This window comes from Carassius gibelio, chromosome A3 (genome assembly GCF_023724105.1).
Source record: "Carassius gibelio isolate Cgi1373 ecotype wild population from Czech Republic chromosome A3, carGib1.2-hapl.c, whole genome shotgun sequence".
NCBI lineage: Eukaryota > Metazoa > Chordata > Actinopteri > Cypriniformes > Cyprinidae > Carassius > Carassius gibelio.
In genome coordinates this window covers 8,775,871-8,790,567 of record NC_068373.1, presented here as the reverse complement: position 1 = coordinate 8,790,567, position 14,697 = coordinate 8,775,871, and the positions used below count along the sequence as shown (strand labels likewise).

General features: G+C 35.2%; 2 protein-coding genes and 1 long non-coding RNA gene across 5 annotated transcripts in view; 1 reads left to right on the top strand and 2 right to left on the bottom strand.

Moving 5' to 3' along the window:
- Positions 1-1,681: 1,681 nt before the first annotated feature.
- LOC127941426 (uncharacterized) lies at positions 1,682-5,249 on the bottom strand. Its single transcript, XR_008149015.1, has 5 exons — positions 5,045-5,249; positions 3,715-4,144; positions 3,427-3,532; positions 2,840-3,103; positions 1,682-2,655 (listed from the first exon to the last, which is right to left on the bottom strand). It is a non-coding gene; the product is annotated as an uncharacterized LOC127941426 (long non-coding RNA).
- Positions 5,250-6,223: 974 nt separating this feature from the next.
- On the bottom strand, positions 6,224-8,775 carry aqp8b (aquaporin 8b). The gene is made up of 5 exons (XM_052536431.1): positions 8,467-8,775; positions 7,196-7,322; positions 6,904-7,118; positions 6,702-6,836; positions 6,224-6,597 (listed from the first exon to the last, which is right to left on the bottom strand). The coding sequence occupies exons 1-5, from the start codon at positions 8,721-8,723 to the stop codon at positions 6,555-6,557; spliced, it is 777 nt and encodes a 258-aa protein (XP_052392391.1). The 5' UTR covers positions 8,724-8,775; the 3' UTR covers positions 6,224-6,554.
- Positions 8,776-10,378: 1,603 nt separating this feature from the next.
- LOC127941391 (rho GTPase-activating protein 17) overlaps positions 10,379-14,697 on the top strand; it is a 28,834-nt gene continuing 24,515 nt past the window's right edge. For 2 of the 3 annotated variants that reach the window (XM_052536392.1, XM_052536399.1), the window contains exon 1: positions 10,380-10,663. In XM_052536392.1, coding sequence (XP_052392352.1) covers positions 10,611-10,663 — 53 coding nt within the window. In that variant the 5' untranslated portion in view covers positions 10,380-10,610. Of the gene's footprint in view, positions 10,664-14,697 lie in introns of all 3 variants that reach the window. The other variant, XM_052536407.1, reaches the window with a different exon arrangement.

Here is a 14,697-nt window from a genome sequence, read left to right as displayed (position 1 = left end):
CATTTAATGATCTTCTGCTCAGAAACCTTGTAAAAACTTTAACTTTTACCAGCCATTACCAGCATTCTTCAAATTATCTTTTTTTATGTTCAACATAAGAAAGCAACTCATACAGGTTTGGAATGACATGAGGGTGAGTAAATGATGACAGAATTTTCATTTTTGGGGGAACCATCCCATAATTAGATTTGCCACATGGGAACCAAACAGAAATGCAAAATGAGTCTCTCTCTGTGTGTGTGTGTGTGTGTGTGTGTGTGTGTGTGTGCGGACAGGGTATTTGTCATGTTGTGGGTTCATAAATCTGTTTACAAAGTCAGAAACAAACAAACAAGCAAATAGCTTCTTTTTATATAGGCTATGGCTATTGAGCCTTCAAATAGCTCTCTGAAACTACACCCGAGATGGCTTGTGCATGTGAAATGAGAAAATTAAAACTTTGTCGTAGAGCTAAACCATATACATTGTTAGAAAGGTCTTGACCCAGAGAGTAACATATGTAAGTATGAAGATTCTACATGGCTCCTGTTTTGAAATACTGACCTTTGAAACATCACCTTGGTGCATATTTGAAGGCTTATAATTAAGCAATAAAAAGGGCTACACACATGGGACTAACTGTTATAGAGAGCTCTTGTCCTCATTTATGATGTAAATATAGTCAACAGCTCTGTATATTGTCAAATCGGGTTAAAAGTAATTTGAACCCATTTAAAATTTAGACATTTAAAATCTGTTTACATAGATATGTTTACAATCCGCCTAAACTCCACACTGTACTCTCAACTCACTATTTGCAATATCCAATTCTAAGAAATACACGATTTTTTTTAAAACTACAATTCCCTATAGCTACTCAGTGCAGCTTGATACAAATCAAGCACTGCAGTTGTAGTATCTGGTTTGCGAATTAGGGTTGGAAATTAGGGTTGTAAAAAGATATATCTACTGAATATATCAAATATCTAGTACAACCAATCTATTAATTACGCTGCATCTAGATGATTTACGTTAAGAAAATCTAAATATATTTGTTTATTTAAGACTTTTTAGCCGAAATGTAGAACGCGCAAACCCCGCCCACAACACAATGCACTTCCGTAACCTTCTGCTACCAAAAATGTATTTCTCTGAATCGAAGGAGAAATGTGCAAAAGTTATATTAACATATCTTATTGTTGAGTTATCTGTTTGTTGTTGTTTTTTTCGTGGACAAATGTTGAATTCATCATTTTAAAAAAAAGTGTCTTGTGAATAAAATACTTTTGGACGGAAGTACGTTATGCAAGCCACGTGGTTTCAGCGATAGCAGCGTAACAACCATGGCAACGAACAACGAACAAACTAAATGTAATATACATTCAATGAAAGAAGAAAGTGAAAATAAAACGAAAACAGCCAATGGGAAGAAGAGAAAAAATGTGTTAAATTACATAGGCTTGGATCTGGAGAATTTCAGGCCAATAACAGTTATGTAGGAACATACTGAATGTGGCACACTGTCACATACGGATTATGACTGTAAATTCATTGTATGTTATTTATTAAGTAAATTACTTTTCATTGACTTTAAATGTGCTGTGAATAAGTGCAGAGCACCATGGCTGAAAACATGGCTGTAACTCGTAGAGTCAATACACCTCTATGTTCCCTTTTATTTTATGTTTTTACAAACTCATAGTTGCTTCAGAGGATTCAAGATCCAATAATTTATTTTCATTTCAACTCAGTCGAAGGGGATTTTGATGGTGAGCTCACAAAAAACAAAACACCTCCCACACATTTGTACATTACAGTAAATAACATATTACATTATGGTAAACACATTTTTTTTTTTTTTTAGATTAGATTAGATTCAACTTTATTGTCATTATGCAGAGTACAAGTACAGAGCTAATGAAATGCAGTTAGCATCTAACCAGAAGTGCAAGAATATAGTGTTTTATATACATAAAAGTGCAGAGTAAGTAAAGCTATGATATACAGAAAGTACAGTGTAGTTGCTATATACAATATTGATCAGAGTATATACAGAATATAAATATGAATGCAATGTAGGGATTGTATGTACATTATGAACAGAGCAATGAAGGATTATATATATGTTATGAAGAGCAGGAACGTGAGAACAGTGGTAATAAATGCAGTTGGATGAGTGTGCAAAAATATTGTTGAACAATGTATTCTATGCAAAATAACAGTAGTGCAATATTTTTTATATAAATATTTTACTGTGCTTGTACAGTAACAATTATAGACAGTTTATTTTTTCATTTTGTACTCATACAGACAGACTAGTGGGGATATGTATGCTTAAATACAGTGCCTAAGCTTTAAAATAGATCAGACCTAGTAAAACAACATGTCTGCACAAGTAACGCAGTAAAGTAATTATATTATATTATATTATAATACCTTGAATGAGAGCAGCTTACTGCAGTCCTAAATATTTAAGGAAAACATAGATTTATGAGAGAAGTAGTGATCTTTTTTCACAAGTTTTCACCTCGAGGCTTTGAGCTGTCAAGATGTGATAGCAGGTATTCCTCTAAGCATGCGGGTTCTGTGTAATGGATCAACCGCACTTGTACTGGAGCTTTGATTCCTCACAAGGCCAAAGTTGGCATCCAATGTGACAATCATATCTCCATCCGCCTGGAAAACAAACACTTACAGTAACACTGGTTTTGTACCCGCACCAGGTTTATACATTTATACTATTACTATTCTATTACAATACTACATACACAAATTAACTTTTAAGTTTTATATTAATTCAGATTTTATTTCTATGCCATTAATTTAATCAAACAAGAACCACGCTGGAATTATAACCAACCTTTGGACATGCTGGGCATATGGTTCCTTCATTTAATTGTGGGCAAATATCAACCAAACTTCTTTGTCGGAAGTGGTGATGCCTAAAATGGGATATGGGGTGTTGCGAAAAACCCTCAACAGAAACCTGACACTCCAGTGACAGAGAAACAGAAAGCTCTAGCAGAGGGATGGAGAAGGCTGTCTAATCAGAGCCCATATCTTAGCAGAGTACAGGTTTCTGGTTCACACGCACACATGGTGACTGTAACGGTGCAGAGCCGTCCTGCCAAATATAAAGAGGAAAATAACATAAAAACATAACCTAGTACTACTATAGAGACTAACATATCAGTATAAATTAAATTAAATGTATGCATTTAGCAGACGCTTTTATCCAAAGCGACTTACAGTGGATTCAGGCTATACATTTTTACCTATCATGATAGTATATAAACTATAACTATCATGACTTTTTTTTTTTATTGCATCACAAATTTGATTAATTCCTTAAAGGAAATCATTACTCCACATGTAATATGATTGAATTCCTTAACCTGTCAATAAAATTAAATACATTAAGATTTTGTATCAGGTAAAATGACAAACCTGTGCTGACAATGATCTTCATGTCCTTTGTGTACACAGCATGGGTGCCATGGGCTTTAGGTAAATATAAGAATAACCCCAGGGAGGATGGCTCATAGTAAACACTCTGTAAGAAAGATGGATAGCTCTAATGTTTTTAATACAACAAACTTGTGACACTAACAGTTGATACTGCATAGTGCTAAAACAATTCGAAGTATCGAATGAATCTGTTGACATTACTGTGAGTTTGCTGTCTGTATGCAAGTATAGCAATAGCAATGTAAGACTGTATGCTATTGTTCTTACATTCCACTTTTCAGGAAGATGCAGTAAATTTCTGTGAATCCTCTTCAGGCAAACCTCACAGAACACTGCAGTGGAGCTGCACTCAATGCACCTATAATCAGCATGTTCTCGGCAGACAGCACACTGGGTAGTGATCGGTGCTGAACATTCAAACGTCACCTTAAGCATCTCATCCTTGACTGCATCCCAGGCATGAAGCTCTCTCTTCTTTGCCTTACTGTATGCGCTCTCAGAACAGCTTGGTGTCGCATCATCAGGTTCAGCAGGTTGAGATGTAATAGAAGCGTCTGAAGGGTGGGTCTGATTGTAGCTGGGCTGGGGAAGACCTTGACTGAGGTAAGAAAACTTGCAGGGCCCACCATAGACCTCCTCACCAACTTAATTTTAACGTTCCTGAAACGTGTGCTCATCTTAAGTGCTTTTCCCATATCTGAAATCAAAATATTTGACAATTATTACATAAAGCAAAGTGCAACCCGTACCGTACTTCTTATCACAGCCTAAAAGACAGAAACACATGAGTGAAAATGGGATGCAGTCAGATGAGGGATATTTGGTGTGATAGTTAGATAGATCCAGCTAGCTAGATAACTAGATATATAGATTGCAAGATAGATAGATAGATAGATAGATAGATAGATAGATAAATAGACATCGAGCTAGATCTATATCTAAAGATAGATTATATCTATATCTAAAGATAGATTATAAAGATATTAGCTAGCTATATATATAAACTGCTCAAAAAAATAAAGGGAACACTTGTGGGTTATATTGTGTTGTTAAGTATTCCCTTTATATTTTTGAGAAGGTATATAGATAGAAAGACAGATCCAAAGCTTCCTGATATAGGATCAAATCCAGCCAAGCTTTGTTCAAACCCACAGAACTTTATTTTACACTCTAGTCAAGATCCCAAGGTTTCCAAACAGCCTTAAAATACGTCTTGTGTTTAATATTTCTCTCAAGTCGATATGGGTTATATTAGTCCTATGATCTGGCTTCAGTGAGGAGTTATCGAGCATACACAATATGCAATAAGCCTGTAGTGTAAAAAGTTTTTAAATGTTTACAGTTTAACTTTGCGTTTAACTAGAAACTAAATTCTCCCATTAGCTTCAGAAGTAAATACAGCAACGTTAATGCTCACATAAAGCATGCAACGTTAACATAACAACACGCTAATAACGTAATATGATCTAGCGATAACGTTTGCAGACACATCGCAATACGGTTATCTCATGTCAACAATCATGACACGCAATACGAGTGTATGTATTGTTTTCCATTACAGTTTAAATGCTCAGTTTTATAATTTTAATAGTCTTACCTGAAAATATTAAGCAGGAAATATCGCAACGTTCCCGCATTCGTCCGGTAGACTTCCGATTACCGGTGAGCAGGAATTCTGGGATTGGATCTGGAGTCTTCTCTTGTATATTTGTGGGTGATCAACCATTTGGATGGATGATCACGGCCTTCTGAGCCTACTAGTAGGTGCAGGAGGCCCCTCCTGGCCAATTTCTATGGGCTGATAACTGCTGATAACGCCCCATTCAATCGAGTGATAACGTTCGAATCGGGTGCTTTAATTCCGTCTATCACTGATATACTGTGATTTTTGCTTCAAAATGAAATATTGAAAAACCCACAGGGCGTATAACTAACAGTCCCAGACTGCTCGATGTGTCAAAGGTCCCTGTTTGTACTGTAGCCCAGATTTCATTGGTTTAATTTGGAATCATCTGTGTTTTGTGTTTTAGAATTCAAATGTAAAATAAACATCTGAGACATTAAGATGTCAACACTTAACACTGAAATAAATGTTAAAATAATTCTAATGTTTTGAGTTTTTGAATGATTTTATTTATTTATTTATTTTAAGAAAAACTGCGCTATTTATTGAACCGCAACAAATGTCTTTTAAATCTAACAATATCTTAGCTTTTTTGGTCACACGGTTTGATTTTGACTTAGGCTAAATATCCAGATGTCTGACACACATATTATCCAGAATTATATATAAAAGTATACATATATTCAGCCAAACATAATTTCGAAAGTGTACCATGAAAGTGTACCACGAAAGTGTAAAACGTTTTTTTTCCACTTTGCGACCGTTTGGGCGCGCACTCGTCTGATGATATTTTTCTGAGAATAGATGGGATGATTCAACATAGGCTAGTATTATTATATCAGCCTTTCTACTATAAGTTTAACTTTTTTAAAAGAGCTAAACTGTTTAAGCCAATGATCTCTTATGCATTCTTAAATTTTTGTGGACTTAAAGTGTTACCAATGTCCACCTCTTTTACTCGGCTGATGACTAACCTTTCTAACTAACCAGTGACCGATATGACAGGGTCATCACCTTTGACCTGCTGCTTTTAAAGCTTCCCACAGTGTGATCATATATAACCTGTGTTAAATCCATGCATGTTAACAACCTCAAACACACGTCTGACATGTTTGCATTTAGTAAGTACCTTTTAGACCTTGCCAAATATCTGAAAAAGAGTCATTTCAATTTGTATTGCAGAGTTTATTCTGATTAATTACCAATAAATGGGTAATATATAGGCATAAAAATGTGCATGAATGAACATAAAATAACAGAATACCGTGAAAGTATAAAATACATTCGATTAGATTCGAATTTCCTAATTCAAAATACAAAGTTCTAAATATTAATATTCACCAGAGCAGCCTTTCACCATATTTTCAACCTCAAGGCAGGATTTAGGCCTACAAATTATCTGAGATTTTTATTGAATCAAATGAAAATAGGTTTGATTCTTGTGCACTCAAAATAAGACCGAGAGGTGCAGATGTGCTGAATGTTACTTCATCAGTAGACGGGTGTTGTTGTCTCCGAGCAAAATTCTGAAAGAATAAAACATATCTTAATCCAGTCAAAGTGAGAATTATATAATATGGCAGATTAATGATGATTTCAGCTCTGTCACAATGCTTGACTGGAGTCTCACCTGACTAATGCAGCAGCGATAAGGCCACCAGTAATGGGTCCCACCCAGTAAACCCAGTGGTGAGTCCAATAGTTGGTCAGCACTGCAGGACCCAGCGCTCTTGCAGGATTCAAGCACGTACCAGACACATCACCACTGAAACCACAGAATACATTCATCTCCAGACCACACACAGGAAATGATCTATAATCAATGAACTCACCCCACTAGTACATTAATGATGACTGTGCAGCCCACCAAAAATGGGACCAAAGGACTTTTGCTCTTGGCATTAACTGCACCCAGTAAGACCACCATGGTAACAAGACACGTCATGGCAATTTCTCCAAATAACGGCTTCAAAACATGGTCATCAGCCTGGAGAACCGTAAATGCCGCACCTTGAGCTTGAGCATATTTCTCATTTGAGGTCATTCCCTGAAAGCGATTAAGAAAAACATGTCAAATCCGTTGAACTGAATGGTTCGAGGCCACATGTGTCTGGTCTTACTCACGTTGGCCATGACTGCACCAAGTAGACCTCCAGTAAGCTGAGAGATCAGGTACGGCGCCACCATTTTCAGCTCCATCCCACCACAGAGGTAGATGGCAATGGTGAATGATGGATTGAAATGTGAACCACTGTGTCAGACGAAAAAATAAATAATAATTGCATTATTCATCAGTAAGCGGATGCTTTTTATCCAAGGCAGCTTCTGAGGTATGCTCAGGACTGGGACAAAACCTTTGGAGAAACCAGACGAGACAAGGGCACACCAGATCAACCAAAGCCACATCACTCTGAAGATGGAGGGTTTTCACCATCCCTGCTGGTGCTGCAGGGGGTCGCTGGATTCATATTTATAAGACTACAGAAGATAACATAAGAGGTTGACAATCCAGACTAATACATGCTTCAGATTATCTTATTTTATATGAAACAGAACTGTATTATTCATTTACTGATTTATTTACTGATTTAATTAAAAAAAGTACTAATAGCCTATATAATGAAACAAATTTAATAAAAAATTAAAAGCATAATAAAATAATTATACAATTTCTATAATTAAATATAAAAATATAGTATATTTTGTAATAACATAGTTAACATAAAAACAGTTTGTAATTCACAGGTTTTTAATAATTATAGAGAATCTGAGAGATAATTGTTAATATAATTTAATATATATAATTTATAAATATTAAAATGTAAAATACAAATGAAATGTAAAATATAAATTATATATAATTATATGTATAGTTTTAAACTATTACATTTATTATTTATTATATAGCAATATGTTTTCATATAATTTATGTAACTAATATATATTTTATAAAGATGTATTTTATTATATAGCTACTGTATATAAGCCTACATCATAGCTATATATGTTATTAGGCCTATATAAAATATAATTTGTAATTATTTTTTAATACATTTGTACATTTTACAAACACACACACACACATATATTACGCATTTATATATTATTATATTGCGGTTTGCATGAAAATGGGGTTAAAATGTTCATTATAAAAATAAAGAGTTTTGTTTATATGTAAATCTACTTGGTCAACGCTACATATGTTTTTTGTTCACAAATAAAAATAATAAAAGAAAAATCAAAAAGACATTTTCCCCAACTTTTAAATGCATTTTCAAACTTTTGAAAGGTCAGATGTTATTTTTTATAATATATATTGTTTGTGTTTTTTTTTTTTTTTTTGGCAGCCACATCCAGCATGCTACCTCCATGAGTAAAAACGCATTTCTTCTCACCTGATCTCCGCCATACACGCGACCAGCACCGCCAGCGCGAGCCCGTGAGCCAGCGCAGGCTGCAGTCTGCCGGTGTCCGACACGTCTTCGATGACGGACACACACCCGATGAACACGAAGAAAGCGGTTCCCACCAGCTCGGCTACACACGGCTGAAAGAGCCGCTCAAACAGGCTCGGCTCTCTCACATCATGCTGTCCCATCTTATCCATCAGAGCTCTCTCCATGTTGTGCAGCTCCACTTTGTCTTCAGCCATTCTCTCTGAGGCACGGATATCAAATATGTTGTTGGAGGATGCTACTCTCTATTTAAATGGGAGTGAACTGCTCAATGACCTTTAAGGGCAATTGATGATTGAAAAGACTAATAATAAACGTAAAATATTGACCAGTGGTAAATAATACATATTGACGGAAATTAAAATATAACAGCTTTAGTTTTAGACGAGAAATGACTACTTAAACAGAAAGTTTAACCTGTGCTGGTTATATAGAATACAAGGAAATCAGTTGTTTAATGATGGAAATCATTCTGTTCTTTTATCTGAACAAAAACATTGCGTTATGCTGCTGGATACTGCAACATTGAGCCTATTAATCATAAACGCATGCTGATTTGTAACGCAAATAGTTTTACCGGTTACATAATTTTGTGTTTCTTTTAGTTATTGAGTGAATCGAACATTCAAATAAAAGAAGAAAAGAAAAGAAATTTAAAATCTTGTCCTACTTTGAAGGCCAAATGTTACTCAGATTGAAGATTTTTGGCCACTAGGTGGCAGAAGACAACTTTAATAAAAGTCTATTACAGAAACAGAGCGAAAAGTAAATCAATAAAAAACGTGTTTGTCTTATATGTTTAGTGTTTTCCAGTGTCAGTATGAACGTTTATTACTTAAAGATAAAAATTTAAATAAAAAAGTTTAATTGTGCAAGAAGGATCTGGACTTGCTAAATGTCAAATTGCTTACAGTGTTTCTTCATATTTTAGCTATAGTAATATTTTAAACTAAACACTTACTGGACAGAAACAACTTAGGTTTGCTTGAATATACATACATAAAACATGTTCCAATGTGAGTATAACATGAGGTACGTCAGGCTTTAGATGAATGTTTATTTGTTCATCTCTCAGTCACTGCATTATGTTTTGATTCCTAATTATAGCTTTGATCACAAATGAGCTTTTAAATATTATAATATTGGGAGACATACAGTGAAAACTGGCATTTATTTGCATTTTTAAGTAGTCTAGTCTGACAAAGATCTAACTGATTTACAATTTACATAACGAGCAAAATTTCATTTTACATTTGGTCATAAATATCAACAAACTGCAATAATTTTGCTAATTTCTGTTTCCTTTTTTTTTTTTTTTTTTGAGTATGAGTTCCATATTCTCCAATATAATATCTATATCCCGAAAAGCATGTATCAAATATACTCTAACACATTTTTTAGATTTGGTCTGAAAGTTATACAATAATCAAATGTCAGCCTTTAGGGCTAATTCAGGAGCAGTTTTTATGGCATATATATTTCTTGATCTGTATTCAGCATGAGGCTTTATTATCCCTTGTACAAAAATTGTTCTAAATCTTAGTGGAGATGTAAAGTCAGCTGCATATTAAAGCTTATCCTCTTTCAGAAGATATTACGCTGAAGATGGCGCTATTACAGAGAAATGTGAGTAATGTAACTTCATAATACACAATGAATGGATTTAAAGGGACTGGGTCGTTATTTAGATTTTTGCAATAAAAAAAATCATAAATCTGAGCTTATAACATATATCCACCAAGCCATCTGATTATATAAACAATAGAGTTGTTTAATCAGACTATCTCAGTCAAGGTGTCATGTGTCTCAGCCCACTGTGCCCCACAATAGGGAAGTGAACTGCACTTCCTATTTCCTCGATGTAACTGCTGTCTACTGACTAAACCAGAAATCCAGAGGATGAGAAACGAAAGCAACACGTTTGACGCACGGTTCATAAATGAATATGTGCAGTGAATGACACAGACACTCCGGTTCGGATCCAGTTGTGCGCGCGCAATGGGAGCGTCGCGCGTGCGGGCGGCAGTTTGATAAAACAGCGACTTCTCAAAAGTTTTTATGTTGGTGCCTGAAGACGATTCAAGATGAAGAAACAGTTTAACCGCATGAAACAGCTCGCCAACCAGACCGTTGGCAGGTTAGTCTGTTATATACTGTTTTTTTTTAATGGTTGGTGTAAAATATGTTCACTAGAGTTAGGAGTGTCGCTGTGTGTGCGCGCGCGCGCAGGTCTGAACAGTGATAAAACTGAAGTGTACAGAGCAAAAGACAGGTCTGTGGAGGTCAAAGTTATAAACTACACATGCTGTATGATCATGGCTCGTTATTCTATTAATTAAACCACTTTATATTGTAATGGTAGGTCTATGTGTTTGGTATTTGCGTGTAGAAGTGTTTACACAACTCGACTGAAAGAATGAGATTGAGACATTTTGGTCTTCTCTATTTTTATATTAATAGGCCTATCTTTATAAGGATCTGGATCATCAAACATCTATTTGACTGAAATAAGAAATACAGTATATAGACAGTTTAAAAAAAGTGAAATTCATATTGGCTTACTGATAAATTTGTATACCTCTGTAACAGTTTTGTAACAGTTTTTTTAGTTGAAGTGACTTGGCAGGTGACTGACATTTTATTAAGAAAATGTAGCTAGTATTTAGTGCTGTGACTTTATATTATATAAACAAGAATGAAAAATTGATTGATATATGGGTAAAAAAAAATTATTTGTCACGTTTTTTTCTCAATTTCAAATAAATGTTATGAGGTTTAAGTGGCATTAAAGCATTATAATGTTTTGTATGGATACATAATAGTTTTAAAATAAATAGTTAATGAGAAGTAGAAATAATGATCATTATTATATCATTGCGCTCTTAAAGAATGAAATGTAATCTAAAATCAAAAAGTAGTTGGAGCTACTTGCCTTATACTGCAAACATGAACCTTGTTCGTTTTAGTTTATCACTGCAGATCTCAAGGGACTAACTTGCTCGGAAACAGTAAGAGGAAATTTGTCTTAAGTTGCCTTGCTTTGCACATTTTTTGTACAAGGGTGAAAGGGTTAAGTTTGGTCACAATTTCTGAAATGCTTTTTACATTGAGCTTGATTTTGCCTTTTGTTTTTGCCAAGAAATTGTCTTTATTTACATTCACACGTCCTCTTGTGTGAGCTGAGCATCTCGGACAGCTGCTAGATTCATCAGTCGCTTGTCACAGTCGCTCCGAGTGTGTGATGCAGAACGCAGATCTGGGTAATCCAGAGTCGGAGGTAGAGGAGTCAGGCCAACTCTCCTGGCAGCTTTCCAGGCCAGAGAGACGCCACGTTTTTGATACAGTCGGTTAAGTTATGGTCCCAGTTGGTTTTGCCTCCGCTGCAAAAGGAAACACTGTCAGAGATTTTACAGTGATGAAATACATAGGAAATTACTTGGTTTTCTGTGATGTATAAAGTTCATTTTAACCTGGGTAACTTTTAATCCTTGATTAAAAATTATAAATGTTGTAGGAGATGTATCTTTATCTTTAGTGATGTATTCTGTATCTTTAGTGATGCTGCATACTTTTGTAGTGAAGTCTTGAACTTAGGAAATGTAACAATCTAGCTGGAGATGTAATTGACTTTGAATCAGATGCGAATCAGAAATGGCGTAAACACGCATTAAATACACAGTTGCATCCAAAAAAACATTGCACTCTGGTGGCAATTTTGTGTTAAAATCCGGCAAAAATGGTGGCGCAGAAAGCAGGGCTCTGTCCATTTAGATCCAGGACACTTAAGCTTTTTAAACATGCTGATGATCATAGAAGTTCCTTCTTTTGCAGAAACCTGAACCAGATGTTCAGTGAGCTGGTCGAAAGAAAACCGTGGCCTGAGGCACTCTGTCTACATGCTTTATTATATGTCATTGATCGTAGTAGTTAGTTGATCTAACATCAGGGAACATTCTCAGAACTCTGAGGTTCTCGCCAACGTTCTATCAGAAACATTAATAGAATGTTTACACTTATCTGCTTTTTAATAATGTTTTCAAAATGTTAGCACAAAAATGGTGTGTATGTACATTTAGTTTTCGTTAAGGACGCTTATCTTACTTCTTTTGAATGTTCAGAGAAATGTTCCCATGATGTCTGGAAAATGCTCAATGGATGGCATTCAGAAGTAATGTTTTCATAACTTTAATTAGCAAAATTGTTCTTAGAGTATTTATTTTGTGAGCTTGCAGTGTTTCCTCTGAGAGCTGGAGTTGGAAGTGGGGCAAGAGGTTTGATTCGGTTTTTAAGTCAAAGGAAATAAAAAGTAGGTGACAATATCTCTTTTGTTGAATGACCAAATACCAACTAACATAATCTGGAGAGATTTTAATCTTTTCAAATAAACACATTGCCACTTAAACCCCTTGTTTAGGAGGGTCAAACGGGTTTACTGAACTGAAAAGGCTTGCAAAGCTCTGTCAGGGACATTATGCAAGATGTGAGCTCCAGTACTGTTTATCAGCTGTTTACAATCAGATTCTGCCTGAATATGGCTAAAGATTGTGCTTTTCATTCTTTACAGTTTGTCGTAATCGAGCATTATCAATTTATGTTAGTGCAAACTAAAAGGAAAAAAGTTCGAAACGGTCACCCACAATTAAACATTCAACACTGGTGTCAATAATATGGTATCACTAATAATAAATGTTGTGTACTCAAAGAAAGCTTGAGTACATAGAGTTATCTTGTGTTGCTTACAGACCACAGATTAACACATTACTCACTGTTATGGTGCAGTTTATCTTGTGCTCAGAACCAGATTACTTGGAGATATTACGGACTTTAGTGATCAATCATGTACTTTAAAGCACGTTTTGATGGTCCAAGCTTAAATCTTTATAAATCTTTATAATATCATGTATGCTGTATTCTCAACTTTGAATGTATGAAATGTTAGCTGAGGTATTTCTGGAGGTTTACACAGAACCCGATATGCTTTTGCTAAACACAGGATCAATGCTAATTCAGTATTGATGGAAATCAAAAAATTCCCTCCTGCCTAACGCGAGGTCATTCTCAACCCGTGTAATGAGATCTCAGTGATATTTTCTCTTGTTACACCAATTTTGTGACCTTTTTTCTAAGTTTTCTGTTCTGTATGTGTGTAGAGTATATCCTGTTATTTCTCATTGCTTCTCTCTTTTATAAAAGTTGTTGTATATTGCATTTAACGACCTCTAATATCTGTCAAGGACTTTAATATGGATCTACTCAACCAAAATAATCATCATGGTGCTAGACCTTGAGAAAGGTCTCTTTATCCGGAGGGATTGTCTGTCTGTGTGTCAGTTCATCACACAAAAGTAGACTTAAATAGCAGTTGCACTTGTTGAGTGCTATAAAAAAAAGTTTCAAGGTTTCACCTTTTTTTTTTTCATGGGGTCATATGATGCTGCTAAAAAAGAACACTATTTGGTGTAATGAAATGTGCTCAAGCCGTTAAATATTGAAAAACACACTATTTTCCATATAATGCACATAATTGTTTCTCATCTATGCCCCGCCTTCTGAATGTGTCGATTTTTACAAAGCTCATCGTTCTGAAAAGCGAGGTGTGCTCTGATTGGACAGCTGTCCAGTGCGTTCTGATTGGCCGAATGCCTCAAGCGTGAGACGGAAATGTTACGCCCCTTATTATACTGTGATACTGTGTGTGTGATGCTAGCGTATTGAGATAGAACCATAAAACCCATTACAAACGAGGCATTTGTTGCATCCAATGGGGACATAATTACTGATTATAATGACTTATACTGTCTTTTTATGCGTTGCGTTGCATCACGCCGCTTAAACATTAGGTTTGGGTATCTATTGGTTTTTTTTGCGATACCGGTGCCATATCGATACTTTTAAAATGGTATTGGTGCCAGAACCGATAATTAAAAAAAATAAAAAGAGCCACAAAAAGCTATGGAAAACATTTAAAGAATTTAAAGAACATTTAAAGAATATTTGAAATAAATCCATGGTTTCACACGCTCCTTGGATGCTCTCATTTTCCAAGCTTCTCTTACTTTTAAGCCTAATAAATGTATTTCATGATTTTGCGTCATTGTTTAATACAAAACCACTCATAATGTTTCTACTGTATCTCTGTCAATCTCTCTGATATTTAGTTAATATGAGTGC